The 16,149-nt window shown below is 36.6% G+C and overlaps 1 protein-coding gene across 1 annotated transcript in view; it reads left to right on the forward strand.

Annotated features, from left to right (window-relative positions):
• The window catches only part of LOC150091874 (uncharacterized), a 301,712-nt gene that overhangs the window by 270,225 nt on the left and 15,338 nt on the right, over window positions 1-16,149 (forward strand). The window contains exon 2 of the mRNA XM_090377274.1: window positions 5,654-5,708. Within this exon, the coding sequence (XP_090233400.1) occupies window positions 5,654-5,708 (55 nt within the window). The remainder of the gene's footprint in view (window positions 1-5,653; window positions 5,709-16,149) is intronic.

Below are 16,149 nucleotides of genomic sequence, written 5' to 3' on the forward strand. Positions count from 1 at the left end.
ACTAAATAGGAATTGATTTCCTATCTTGTGGTACGTTCCACTTCAATTATCTTCTTTTCCCCTTTGTTATTATAGCAGCTGGTTGTTTACATTTTGACATCTGCAGTCTGTTATTGTTTTAGCTGGTCGGTTGAACTTTCAGTCGGTTATTTGATATTCACCTTCCACTACGCATCACAATATAAATTCAGCATCATTAAATACAGAACTGTCCACATATGTGATGAAATTTGTCTAAAAAATATTGCGTTACCTTATAAACTATACTGATGATTCACTGGGTTATTCCTGTTGTCTTCAGGGTTGACTCAGTTGATGAGTTTACATCAGTTTCAGTAGAGTACCGCATTTCTGTCTGATGTTATCTTGGAAGCGGTTGGAACTGGCAGTAGAAGCTTTACAACGGTGGATGTCAAACAAAAAAGGCCGATATCCTTTAATTGTCGAGGTGCTATTGTAAGTGGATTGAATCCGATAGGCAGTTGCAAATTTCAGTGCAGGAAGTTGGAAAAGGAGGCAGTAAATCGAAAGAGTTGATATTAACTGATATAATATTCGTATTCCAGTAAGTGAATAATGAATGTGGCAAAACATAAATTCTTTACTTTAGGATTAAAAATTCCGTTAAAGGCCAGATCAGGCCACTGCTATTGGAATTTGTTTAAAATGGCAGTCATACCCGTGTAAGTGATCAAACGCGCCCATGTAGAAGAAGTAAATTAATATACTTAAGTACCATATTTAAAATGATCCCAGTAGGGATTTTAAAATCTTTCTTCAATATGGTGAGGTGGCAAATCATTTTAAGTGTGGTGCGGAGTAAAAGAAGCCTTGTTGCTGTTCGCCTAAATATAGAAACTGGTCAGCACTGCTTTCTGGTGCGACAACAAACCTATATTTAGGAGAGTTTTTTTCTTATTTGTTGTTGGTGGATTTACCCCTCCTTGCCTTCTTCTAAATCACTTCATTGTGTCCTAATGCAGAGTTCATGCAGGAGAGCTGATGTGCAGTTGGTAAACGGAAAACAAAGGGTGAGAGCCAGAGGCCAACTATAAATCTGACCCCTCCCCCCACCCCTAGTGGTATGGCAGTTTCGCCATTGATGGGTACTTCCAGATCGTTGACCCTCGCTGAAGACGCCATTACTTCACCCCACAAGGAATTTAACTAGGGGAATTTGATAGTGAGAATATTTAGACGCTGTTGCAGAATAGCATCCTTTCTAGGTGATAGTATTCTATTTTGTTGATGTGCAGATAGATAGAAGTCTTAATTATCACCCATTCTATAGAATGGGTGATAATCTTTGTCTGCCTTTACACCTGGTCCTAAGCTTAATATTAGAAAATGAAAACTACCATCCTTGGTTGGTCTCATTCTTAAAATTTTACATGGTTTCCTTCCTCGTGACCTTTAAATAAAGACGAATAGCGTTTACAACGCCTTGCTTTTTAAGAACTCATGTAAGACTTGCCAGTGTCTCTCTCTCAGCTAGCCGGCGGAGTAATGTCCTGAACGCCGAAGCTAGTGCGAGCTAACGCTAATGCCCACCAACTCTCATTGCAAGGACGCCGCGCATGTACGATCTCCGCTATCTGGCGCTAATATACGTTCCCCTTCAGCTCTTTGTCAGCCATTTTGAACTCTACCTTCGCCATGACGCGACGCCGTTCGTGCACCTAATACTGTGAACCGCCGCTGCCGCAAGTAGGACAGTCCGAGTCTCGGAGGGAGGCAAAAACTCGGCTTGTGAGTACGTGATAATTATAAGCATCCCTTACATAGCTAGGGGATTTTGCATTAGATGTTAGAATTACGTAGTTACCATAGTGTGTCGTTTGCTAATCTGTACTGATCGTCTGCCTTAGATTCGTAGTAAACCAGTAGTGACGTGTCATTCAGGGTATCGTGGGTTTCCCTACCTGCTAAGCGCGTACAATTCTGCAGTATAAAATATCGAACTGTAGGTAAAAGATGATTTCGCTTCTGCGTTTATCATTTATTCCTAGAAACTATATATGTGTATATGTGCGTTTGGATAAAAGACAATTACGTCTGTTTTTTTTTTTTTTTTTGTGTGTTTCCGTTAATATTTTTGCCGGGAGTAGTCCCTTTAGGATACTTGATCGTATTGTTCCTAAACAGCGAGGTCATTTTTAAATTGATGAAAGTATTTTAACGAAGCCTACAGTACAAAACTCAAGATTTGTTCCCCCATTTAGTTTCCCCCCCCCCCCTTTTAAGGTCGATTCCAGACGAGAAAGTTACTGCTGGAGGTTGAGTCCGTACAGATTTTTTTGAACATCCTCCCGCTTGTCTTTTGGACCTCATTCTACTGATCTTTTATTTATCCTTTCATGTTGATGTTACAGTAATGTTTCATTCCAAAAGGCTTGAACTTGGGCTTCATAACAAAATGTGTTTTGGTTTGTAAGTTATCGGTTATCATGCTTTTTTTTTTTTTTTTTTTCTTTTTTTTTCTGTTTATTTTTTAAACATTCGTTGGTCAGACAGCCTGCCCTCTTCTCCGACCTTGAGCATAACCTATCTGTCAGCTGGCCTTGGGAAATGGCGATCCAGCTGTGTACTAGTACGGACGTGGGTTTGGTTCAGCTTCCTTGCCTCGGTTGCCAAGGGAGGAAATGACCTGCTAACTTGGTCTAGAAGAGTTATGTTTGGCGTATCTCTTTTATCTGTTGATGGAAGTATTATTTAAAAGCTGTTACTAACGTTGGTAAACTGGAGGAACTTTGCCAGATAAACTGCGTGTTTTCCAGGCAGAACGTCTCTTTACATAGCATTCATTTGGTTACCACCTGTCACAGTTGGTGGAATTTTTTAAAAATTTTATTTTTAGCTGCTCCAAAAAAAGAGGGTTGGTTTGGGAGACGGGTGTGGAAGGGAAAACGTTGCTTCTGAATTCAGTATTCATTCCATTCCTAAGTGCTCGTGATTTATTTTATGTCCTCGAACTTTATGAAAATGTGGAATAGTGACTAAGATTGGACTCCGGGTAGGTAGCAGAACTGTAGATAAAATCAGCTCTGCCAACAAGATAACTGAGGCGCACCGTTTAGAGTTGTTGTAAAGTCACAGGGTGGCATATTGGACTTAAGTCCTCCCATTGATCCCTCCCACTGAATATTTCCTAGTTTTCTGATCCAGAAACAGCATGTTTCGGCTTCATCCTCTACAAATTTTCACCTATTTTTAATTGTATTTGCCAGATTTTGGAAATAAATTCAAAACGGAAAAGTGGAACTCTAATTCATGAAATTTGGAACACTTGCAATGAAACAAATTATATTTTTGTAGGCATGAAAAATCGAAGTGTGTCATATTGTTTTTATTTAATTCCCGAAAGTTCCTTCCTATCGCGATAAATATAAAACTGTGTTATCCAAATTAATTCCTCTTGCTTTCCTTTCTTTTGGTGGAATATTATTGCATCCACCGTTGAGTTTGTTTACTCAAGGAGATGTTTTTATTTATTTCTACATTATAGTTTTGAGAATTTTCGAATATTTTGACGAGTGGGACTTATTCTCTGTAACGCATGCTGTGGGTATAGTCATATATTTCTTTTATCATTGCGAACCTTATTATTGTATGGGCCAATATTTTTTTATTATTCATTTATTTATTTTTGTTAAATCCCATACTCTTTTTATAGCACAAAACAAGTGTAAATACTGAATTCAGCTGTTTCTAAAAGTGTGTTCCTTATTTCATGTTTTTATGAAGAGAAAGGCTGTGGTTGTCATCAAGTACTTTTTAAATAGCATTAATTGGAAACCTGTCGGGGTGAAGTATAACATTGGGAGCTGAGCGAGGGGGAAAGGGGGGATCCTTATAACATTCGATTTGAAAACCGGACAGTTATCTCTATGTTTGGATTAAACCGGGAGGGGTGGGGGATGCTCAGTTTCACACATATTGTATACAATTCCATCCATCAGGCACGCTAGGAGAAAACTGCGCACTACGTTGGGAGGAGCTTACACCAGCGGTGAATGACCTCAGAAGCCGCCACCTGCATCGCAGCCATTCTTTCCTCAATGATAGATAGCAAGTGTAAAAGAACAAAACTAGAAGCGATTGAAATCATTTTCGTGGTATTGCAGATCTGTCACGTATTGTTTTTTTTTGAGTCCACGATATTTTAGTATGCAAATTGGCAAAAATTATTCTTTTGGTATAAACCAACCGACCATGAGATCGATGTTCGGACTCGTAGCCTGATTCCTTTGTTGCCTAATGAATAGAATGAAAGTATAGCAGTTGGCATCTTAGCAAAGTTAGGAAGTAATTTATTATGCAGTTCAGCTTGCAAGCGCGGATTCCCTTACGTCTTTGTTTCTGTCTAGACTTGCAGGAGGTTCCTTTGTTTTTGAAGGTCATCCTCGAAATAGAATCTTTTTTTTTTTTTTTTTCTCTCTCTCTCTCCAGTAAGCAGTTGGCGAGAAAAAATGTTCAGTCAAATAATCGAAAATTCGATGGAGAGTCCTAATTTAATGTATTATATTTTTTAATTCAAAAATTATATGGACTATTTTTATAGTTCGCATAATTTTAAATCGGTTTTCGTTCCTCATTAATTTATTTATAATTTGGTTTAGGCAGGTTCCCCCCCCCCACACACACTCCCTTTTTGTTTGTACACAGGTGGCTATCATTCCAAAACACCGTTCCTTAGAGCTTTCTGGCGTTATGCCAGACATGCCAAGCACCATTCAGTTGAAAGAAAGGAGTGGTCAAGTGAGTTTTCTGTAGTACACATGCATTCCTATCTCTGCCTTTATGAACCAAATAATATTGGTGTCTGTATTTGGATTTCCTCCTTTCAGACAGCAGTGCTATTAGCAACTCCCCCCCCCACTTCCCAAATCTGGTATCTTCATAATTTCATATGCTACTTGATGGAGATCTTCTGGGATCCTCTGAGAGGCAGTGTATCTCTATACCACCCTGGTGTGCCAAGAATTTTTCAGCCAAGTGTTAATGATATTTTTAAACATTTACAAATGTGGGACCATTTATCCCTGCATTACAGTGATAATTCACAGGACTATTTCTTTTATATCCATCCATGCTTTAAATCATATTTAATATTAAAAAAAGTTCAGAAACACTTTAAAATTTCCAAAGATTTTACAAAAGATAGTGATTATTACAGTTGTTTGTCATGGTACAAACCATCTTTGATGGTTCGTGCCCTGATACATTTCTTGTGGCAAACTGAGTGCTGCCTCATACGGTTAAGTATTGTAGTTTGTTTGTTTTTTAGTGTAAAATGTGGATCTAAATTAATTTTACTTTGAATTTCTTTTCCCCAAAACAATTAGCATAGACCTAGTGCTGAGTTACAGATGTTGATTAAAATTCAGATTATAAAGAACAGCTTTGAATATATCCAGTGCACTATTATTATTAATCCAATTCTGTCACCACGTGTATGCTTTAGTCTCTTGAAGGATATCCTCTTTCCATAAAAAAAAAAAAAAAAAGAGAGAGAGAGAAGGAGAGAGAAAAGTTTCCATTTTTATTACAGCGTTATTATTTATCTGTAATGAATTTGTTAAGTTCTTTGTATATATAAAAAGATACTTTTAACATTCATCTCCTAATATTCCTAATTTTTTCTCCTTTACAGTACATCAGCTGGAGCTAGTACAGTTGCGATAGATAACAAAATAGAGCAAGCCATGGTAAGCATTAATTTAAACAAATACTAAGATAATGAAATTAAAAGGGTACTTTAAGGTTTAGGATACTGTAGTGAAAACTGTGCTTCCTGAAATGCAACATGGGCACTGCTCTTCTGAATTGCCGTCTATAATTCCTGCTCTCTCTTTCAAAACAGTCCGAACATGTGCCGCCAACATCCATTTCCTGTCCAACTCCAAACTTTCAGAACCAGTTTTTCATCTTCCTTGTTTATTCATTTAACTGCTGTTTTCTGGAACAACCTTCATACATATTTCCTGAAAATTAGTCTACAGAAGTTCAAGTCTAATGTCAACAAATATCTTCTTTAGTCTTCTCAACCTCCAACCCATGCACAGTACTAAGTACTATAGGTTCTAATACTTCTCGTGTTTGGAGTTTCATAAAAAAAAAAAAAAAACCTAGATTTAAAGCCAGAATTGTTTGTTTATTGTACTGCTTATCGTTAAGAGAGCAAGGTGTTGACTCACAGCTAACAACAATAAAACGTGGTCTGGGTCAGATTTTCCCAAAAATGTCTTTTGCAGAAATTTCCAAACTGTAGATGTGCCATGAGTAATAGAGTGTCCACTGTATTACTCATGGCACTGACATACACATTATTTTCCATTCCATTTATTTGTACACACAATTATTTTATATATATATATATATATATATATACACACACACACAATACTTACAAAAAGATATACAATTTTATACACATTAACATTCTCGTTACACATATATAAGACCTTAAATTGTATCTCCTGGTGCACTTCATACGTGTATCCCAGAGTCAAGGGTGGTTCCTAGGCAAAAGCCCATCTCCACCTAGTTCATCTGTTTTGGCATAGAACCTCAACAAATCTAGCCTAAAAACTTGTGTGAGGTATTTTACCACTACCAATATAAGACAGCTGTTGCCCGGTGCCCTTCTCTAGGCCCAGGTTTATGTTATGTATTTATGCTGAATGCACAAGTCCCGCACGCACCGGCGTAGTGCAATACCAGTGGGTGTCCACAAATGAATTACTAGTGGAGAACTTCCACAAATTATCATCAGTTACACCCACTAATTATTATATTAAACAGATATATACAATACTTTTTTTTTTTAATATGCTCAGAGTCTCTGACTCTGAGCATATTGTTTTCTGAGAACCAAGAAAACAATATATAACATACAATGGACAATTAACAACACTATCTACTCTGTCCGCTTGAACTTTCAAACCTGTCGACAAGCACAATCAGATAGCTACTAAATGATTCTCATAAACCTTGTGTTTCACAGAAACCAATACACAGATAGTTTTAAACAGAAGTAGATAGAAGTAAATATACAAAGTTTTGTAACATTATTAATAAACTTCTACATGTGTGCCCTTAGCAGCCCTTAAAATGTCTGAATGATGTGTCACATTTTCCGGCATTTTTTTGGGTTAACTGTAGCAATTACATTTGCAATGCATTTGTGAGAATTATTGATATTGGCAGCAACTGTTTGGAAAACCAAATCTTTTATATAACCCCACAGAAAAAATCCAGAAGAGTAATGTCTGGTGATCTAGGGAACCATGGAATTGGTTCATCCTTGCTAATTCATCAATTTGGAAACATTGTGTTGAGAATTTCACAAACATCAATTGCCCGATGGGGGAGGAGTGCCTCATCTTGTTTGAAGACGAAATTTGGCTGCCTGCCCTGCATCTGAGGGAACATTAGTCCTGCTTAGCATAATTGGTTTCCAGGTACATATTTGCAGAAACAGTGTTCTCAACAAAGAAGAAATAACCAATTATCCAGTCATGCATCACCCCACACCAGACAACCTTCTGGCTGTACCACTAATGTGGAACGTAACCTCATCTGAAAAGCAGACATGTTGCAAGAGAATATTATCCTCATCAGTGTGGTTCAAAATGTCATTGGCAAATTTTTCACCTTTTAGATGGTCATCAGCCTTCAGTTCTTGAATAATTTGTACCTTATAGGTATGTAACTTAAATGATTGTGTAATGCCTTTGAATCCTTAACTTCAGCATCTCAAGTTGGCATGAAGCTTGTCTCACTGATTTCATTGGTGACTGTGAAAGCAGTTTGAATGTTTACCACCATCTCATCAGAAAGTGATTGTCTGCCACTGTTCCTGTTTTCAAGAATTTTCTCATTCACAGTCTAATTACTTCACATCCAGTGGATAATTTGTTCTGAACAATCAATTCACAGATTTTGCTTTTGGAAGCTAAAACACATGCCGTGCCTTCTCCATCACAATTCCATCTTCACTAAACAGAACATGCCAGCACAGAAACTCTGTGCATTCACATGCTTACCTGTAAAAAGAAAATGGATGTCAGCTTTTTCATTAAAAAATTATAGCCTGTTGAAATTAGTTATTCATTTATGGACACCCTATATATAGGTAGGACATGCACAGTTCAGAAGAAGCAACTTAAAACAACTTATTGTTTTGAAGCTGTATAGATGAAGCATCACATTTGGTGGTGTAGTTGATTTTTATGTACCATTTAACTTTGGGAATAAAAAGACAAATTTTTTAATTTTTTTTAAAACGCACGTTAGCATATATGCATAAAGTGCCTATTGTCTGTTTGTCTAGCACATGTAATGATTCCTAGTGGATGGATTTTTATAAAATTTTATATTTGGCTCTTTTAGAAAGCAATATTGAGCCTTCCCAAATTTCATTAAAATTGAACCAATAGAAATCTGGCATTTATTATTTCTTTGTCCCTTCATCTACCAAATTTCATTAAAATAGGACCAATGGAAAACTGGCAGTTATTTATTTATTTTTTATTATTATTATTTTTTTTTTTTTTTCGTATATACCACATAGGCTATCCATATACTATACATTTTAGCTGTTACACTGGATATTATGATGGTTGTTGCTGTGTGCAAAAAACCTTCTCCATTTCATCTATTTGAATCTATGCCCCCTCATGTGCGTAGTCTGAGGAAGAATCCCATCAGCACCTAGTTTTCTCAATCCATTCAAAGCCTTAACACCTCAATCAGATCACTTTGCAGGTTTTTCATCTCTAAATGCTGCAATTTGCAGAACTGAATCCTTTCTTGGTAAAATCACCCTTTTGTTCACCTGATGAATGAGTACACAGAAGGACAATCTTGTTGCCCTTCTCTATACTTGTTCCAGCAGCTCTGCGTACTTCCTAAGATGAGACTGCCAGACCTGTATGCAGTACTTAAGGTGTGGCCTGACCACTGTCTTATACAATGGGATGATTACCTCCTTATCCCTGCTAGAAAAATTCCTGTATATCATTGACAAAACCCATGTGCTATCCTGGCAGCCTGTCTGCACTAGTCAGAGAATTTCATATTTGACTGCACAATATGCTATGCAGTTACTATTAGTAGATGATCTTCAGAGGTGAGAAATACTATCTGTGTAATGTTCAAAGGAATATGCAGATGCAGATTTTTACCTAAAGCATTTATTTTTTACAAGCCTGTATTCATCAAGATGCACCACATAATGACTCCAAAATATTTACACTGCTGCTACTTATATATGAGAATTCATATTTCATTCATTTAGACCAAACTTTTACCCAAATTTTCAAATTCAGCACTTCATTATTCTTGTAACCTCGTGATTGTCAAGTCATCTTTAGGTTTTTAAGTTTTAATTCAAGATTTTTATAAAAGAAGGAATAACATTTAAGCCAGGTTTATATTTATTACTTATTCGTTGTGAAAAATAAATTATTTATACTTTTTTTTTTTTTACATTAAAGACAGTTGGAATCCTGAAAACCATGCACAGTTTTTGTGAAAGTTTATCAGGCCATCTATAGGCCTGATAAAAGGATATACGCAACATTTGAGCTGTCAAGCTAAACTTTTACCTAAAAAGATCCGGTCTTGCCAATCTTTTTGCTGTTTTCTGTATCTGCTCGAGCATCTGGAACCTATGCACCTTCGAGGTGATCTGATTGAGGTGTTGACAGTTTTAAATGGATTGGGCAAGCTTTATGCTGATGAGATTCTTCCTCTTGCTTAGACTATGCACGTAGGGGCATAAATTCAAATCAAGGAAGGGTGATTGCAGAATAAATGTGTGGAAAGTCAATGGTAGTTGATTGTTGGGATAAACTTCTGATTTTGTATAAATAGATAGGCAAAATCGGAAGGTGGTTTTTTATTTTATTTTTTATTTTTTTTTAGCTGATGCTGTATAAGCTTGCTTTCTTGCATCATTTGCCACTACTAATAAATACTAAGGTGTCCTTTCAATTTTTTTTTTATTGTCACCAGAGTGTATTCTGAGTTCTCGTGAACCATAGCATCTGCCAGCAAGCATCGCAATCTGTTTATGGATATGCTTGCTGTTATATTATTAATCGCTTACCTATGTTCTGTTTCTTTATTATAACCTCAGCTACATAATGTATGTAGCTGAGGTTATTAGCAGTGTATCATCATGGATAACTGGAAAACAGAGAATGCATGCACATCTAACTGTTGTGTAGAAATTAAAGCTGTTAGTAATTCTGGTGTGTCTGTTTCTTGCATCTATGAGAAGTATGGTGTAATAAAACAAACTGTGTTAGATATTGTTTGAAGACTTTAGCTTCTTAGCTTTGACTTGGAACAAAGTTTTACCGGGCATTACTATATAATCATGGCGCCTCCGTAGCCAGGTGGGAAGGAGCAGCAGTGCGTAGCACATGCTTCTTGATTAGACCGGATGCGGAAAGGTTAAGGAATGACCACCGCATATTCCCGGAGCAATATGGCCTTAGTTGCTAATGCTCCTAAAAACCAAATAACAACAACTATATAATCATGGTAAATTGTCTTATTTTAACTGTATCAACCAATAAAGTAAAGGTAAATAAAGGGTTTTTTTATATTGACTTTTATTTCAGTATTTCTAATACATATGTATGCAGAGTAACTATTTAAATTGCTAACTGTGTGAGATATAGATGATTTCGAAAAACCTTTGGATAACCCCTTCTCCCAAATTAGTGTATATTATGTAACAATCATCTCTTTCAAGTCTGTTAGTTCAAACTTGAAACAGTTTGGAAGAGAGTGGATGCACAAGGGATGGCATACATTTGAAAGGTAAATTTTGATAAAATTCATTAGGCTTGATTTTTTTTTTTTTTTTTTAAATTCTTGGTCTACCAACTAAAAAGATGTCTTTGGCCTAGATGCTAAGTCAATTTTAGTGATCAAATATATTTTTTTTTTATCTGATAGTCAGTTCTCTCCTTGTTGGTATAATAAATAGCTTCTAGTCTACAAATAATACACTAAATCCTAAAAAAAGTCACCTTTGTTTTCCTTCTTCTTTTACTAACTTAACTAACCTATACCAGCCACTTGATCACTGGTGTCAGTGCACTCTTTATCAAGTCAGCTGATGAGTAAGCATGTTCCATTCTTAATACAAAAATTTCTGGAGAACTTTGTAGCCTCCAGAAAAGGTGAAAAGACTAGTTCAGAGAATTACAAATAGATAATCTCAGCCATTGACACTCAGAACTAAGTTTGACATGAACCTAAAAGCAGCCACATCTAAGTGGCAATTCTCAGGGGTGGCAGAATCAATGCCAACCTCATATTTTGGAGGAAGGAATAGCATTTTCTTGTCTGCATCCAGATACATAAAGGCCTTGAGTATGTTGACACACTGCTGAAGCTTGCATCTCCTTTTGGAAAATCGCTGTGAAAATTATACTTTGTATTCATACTTTGTTCAATATATGGGGGGGGGGACTGGTCATAAGACTTACTGGAGAAACCCTGGAGGCTGATGTGATTTTCACTATTACACTCTGACTTCTGATATATTTTATTTGTTTTGCCCGGTAATAATTTTTGACCCAGTCCACCCCTGGTTGAACATCTCACACACATACACACAGAGGAAGAAATCATTCTGTTTGATCAGCAAGTTTTACTTGTAAAAACTAATACTGATCAGGAAGGATAGTGCTAGTTCCTTCTTGTAGCTTATCTTCACTAATGATATACTCTAAATCTACCATCTTCCATTGAGGTAGGCTGTTTAACTGTTGCTATGGGGATCTGTTTATTCCTAATCCAGTAAAGTGGTTTCAAGTTCCAGAAATACTGCCCCTCCTAAACTGTCTGTCAAGGAACCGCAACTGTAAATCACATACAAACAGAACATACAGTAGAAATGCTGTGCTGTTCCACATGTATTGATAAAGGGAGGAATACAAAACTATAACTGAGTACAAATAACATAGCAGAATGCAAAAAAAAAAAAAAAATTCTTAGAATTGTTTTTCCCTTCAAACATAAATTGTAGATTACATTTAGTCTCAGCTTTAAAATTAGATAGCTACTAGGCTTTTCATACCAACTAAGAAATACTGTTCAGGGTTTAGACATAATTGAATGTCAGATGAACTAATAAAACTTTTGGTAGAGAAGAAAAATGCATGGGATGCATGCATATAAATTATCAGATGACACAGAAGCCTGTGGCAGATATAAGCTAGTCTGTAATCAAGTCACAAAGGAGGTTAGGCAAGTGAAGGCAGATTACAAGAAATCCTTGGTAAAGGATGCAAAGACTTCTTTACTTATGTAAATTCTAGAAGGAAAGGGATGAATCAGATTATACCACTTGATATTGACTCTACTTGGTTCAACTTTTGATAATCCTGCTCAGGTAGCTGACAAACTGAATGAGTATTTTGCATCTACATTTAAACATGAGGAATTGTGTAGGGAAGTGGAGGCCAGAAGCTTATCAAATTCTGACAGGCAGTTAAATGATTTCATAATAACTGAGAGCAAAGTGGAGGAGAAATTATTGAAGTTAAACATAAGAATAGCATCTGGGGTGGATGTGATCTATCCTTATATATTAAGGAGGCAGCAAAGGAAGTAAGAAAACCCTTAGTCATAATTATGAGAGCATTCTTGGATTTGGGGGAGGTAAACATGGACTGGAGATGTGAAAATGTATCCCCAATTCACAACAGGGATCAAAGGGGGACACGAGTATTACAGACCAGTTAGTTTAGCGTCTGTTCTTGGGAAAATAATGGAGTCACTGGTTAAAGAAGCACTGCAGGATCATCTAGACAAGACTGTAATAATAATAAATATTAACAGTAACCCCAGAGTAACATAACAACTGTGCAGTACTACACTCAGGGTAGTGGAGAATGAAAAAGACCTGAGGGTAATTGTGCAGGCAGCTATGAAGTTTCTGAGCAGTGCAGACAGGTTGCCAGAGCAGATCATAGGGTCTTGTCAATGATATACAGGAATTTTGCTAGCAGGGATAAGGAGGTCGTTGTCGTCGTTATTTGGTTTTTAGGAGCATTAGCAACTAAGGCCATATTGCTCCGGGAATATGCGGTGGTCATTCCCTGACCTTTCCGCATCCTCCGTATTTGGTGATAAGGAGGTGATTATCCCTTTGTATAAGGCAATGGTCAGGCCACACCTTGAGTTCTGCATACAGGTCTGGAAGCCTAATTTTAGGAAAGATGTAGAGTTGCTGGAACGAGTATATAGAAGGCAACGAGATTGGTGAGGGGAACAAAGTATTGCTCTTACCAATAAACGCTTCTGATAATTGAAGTTCTGATAATTGCAGCATCTGGAGACTAGGTACCTGTGAGGTGATCTGATTGAGGTGTATAAGGCCTTGAATGGTTTGAGCAAGCTCGGTGCTAATGGGATTCTTACTCTTGCTCAGATTATGCACTTGAGTGGGCATAAATTCATAGTGAGGAAAGACAGTTGTAGAATAGATGTGCAGAAATATGCCTTTAGCCAATGGGTGGTTGATTGCCGGAATAAACTGCCATTTGTCATTGTCGAAGTTGATAACTTAAATATCAAGGAAGAACTGGACAAACTTTTGGAGTGAATGGATGGGTGAAATGGGAAGGTTTTTTTTTTTTTTTTTTTTGGCTGATGCTGTCTGTATAAAGCTTGCTTTTTTGCTTCTACTAATGTTAATTACTCAATTAGCATTAGTAGAGACAAGATATAAGATCATTTTGGTAATACCCCAATCTCAGTACTTCCATCTGCTCCTTAAAAAAGGCAACAGTTTACACACCCACACACACACACACACACAATAAGATTGAAGCACTGCCATCCCTTAAATACTAATTTTGAGGAAAATCAGTCCAAATGAATTATTCAATTATTCCAAATACTAGAAATCTATAATGGTGGAGATGATGATAAGGGGAAGCTTTTTTTCCTAGAAAAACAAAAGCCAAAATAATCAGCACATAATACAGTGGAACTCTCTAGTGGTGTGTGAAGTAACACTAAAGATATATGCAACCTGAACCACAAATGGATTTATTGACAAGTCTGGACAAAGTCTTCACATGATGAAGACTTTATTGTGTCTGCTCATCTATGAGGCATTCACAAATTTTGCACTGCCCTTCTTTTTCCCTAAATTTTCATGCAGAATTTGACGAATCATCTCCTCATTCATATTGAACTCATCAACCATCAGAGTCAAATAGTGATCTCTTGCCACAGTTTCTTGGACTTCTGCAATTATGTCATCATTTTAAGAGGTTGATGGACTCCCACTTTTTGAGTCGTTCCAAACATCCTTACATCCATCTTTGAACCACTTACACTATTCAAACATACTGGACAACTTAATACTGTACTTTAGCACCACAAGCAGTGTTTAACATTTCATACATTTCTCATTCGATGCATTTTACAGTTACAGTTTATACAGTATACAGCTTGTTTAAAAACAAACAAGTTGGTACAGCATATACATTGAAGAATTGTATTCTATACCATATTCCACAAACCATCCCTTATACTGACTTGTTTAACAAGGCTAACAGGTTTCTAAATCAAACATGAAGGTTAACAGTGGATACCTGGCTTACAATCGAATAGAAAAGAGTCATTCTTGCCCAGGCTTTATTGGACTTACTTATCTAATAACTCTGACTACCTTCTCGCAAAAGGTGACACTCTACGTTATCAAAATTTTCATGCTCAGCTAACAGTTTGTCAGAGGCTGTCCAATCTGTTAAACCTCCCCATCAATTCTCCATGATCCATTACAGCACCCCTGCTAGAAAATAGGTAGGAACCTTCAACATGGGGGGCACCTGTATATGGTGAGAGGACCTCCCAGTGATGCTGCCAGACCTTTAGATTAGCACCACTGGGATCCAGTGTCCACAACCAGGCTAATATTACAGAAATTTGGCATTTTTGCTGTGTGCTGCAAGCCGTGGATATTTGGAAATGGGAATTATGGTGGTCTCAACTACTAGGGCCCAGCTTCAACAGAGCACCTCATTTTTGATATTTCGTTTTAAATGTTTGTATCAAAATAACTCAGTAAGTTCTTTAATTTCCTCGACACTATGATTTGATGTGTTGTTCAGGAAATCTGTGGAAGAACCACAGAGTATAACCATCCACTGATATTCCTTCATAGAAATATATGGAAAGTAACTGATTACAGAGCAGATAAGTGGCATAATAGCAAATTCTTTCAGATGCTGGTTATCTTTCTGTTCTTTACCACAACATTTCTGTACTACTGTTGGCACAGTCTCGCAGTTTTTCTGATGATACTAAATTTACATCTTTCTCTTTTGCAGTCCTAATATTACAGAGGAAAAAATTCTGCAACTTAAATATACAATAATATGTGCATTGATACACAACTATGTAAGATTAATGACCATTTTTTTTTTTTTTTTTTTAACAGATATATAATGGCTGGTTCCAGCCTCCCTTTAAATGGTGAACTAAAACTTTTATTTTGGGAACAATTTACTACAGAAAATTTTTTTTTCTACCTAAATTATTTTTATCACCATGGCTATACTTGGAAGTGGCAAGAGGAAGCACTTAAAACTTTATGGGTGCAAAGCTCTCTCTCTCTCTCTCTCTCTCTCTCTCTCTCTCTCTCTCTCTCTCTCTCTCTCTCTCTCTCTCTCTCTAACATGTTTGAATTTAATGCCACAATGTTTTTCTGTTGATATTTAATTTTATGTCAATTTCTCTGAATTTGGAGCGATTTTGAAAGCCAGAATTATCGAAATGAACTAAAGATGGATCTTATTTGAGCCAAATTTTTATTCATTTACTCACTTAAAAAAGCACAGGAACTAGTTATTTTTGATGTTCTATTTCACAATACCTCTTATCAGAAATTGTTATTCTTGTTCATTTAGTTATCACAATGCCACGACTGGATGTGAAGAATGGAATGGGTAATGAGACTGTTCTTGAGCATTTTGAAAATTTTTATTCTTTGCCATTGTTGGTTCATAAGTTTAGGCTGAATAATAGGGTTGAGAATTAACTACATACAGGACTGCCACATGTGGGTTATGAACTGTTCTTCAATTGTTCTCGTTTCAAATTTTTAAT

The sequence above is a fragment of the Mastigoproctus giganteus genome, chromosome 1 (assembly GCF_048544385.1).
Source record: "Mastigoproctus giganteus isolate SK-2022 chromosome 1, ASM4854438v1, whole genome shotgun sequence".
Taxonomy (NCBI): Eukaryota; Metazoa; Arthropoda; class Arachnida; order Uropygi; family Thelyphonidae; genus Mastigoproctus; species Mastigoproctus giganteus.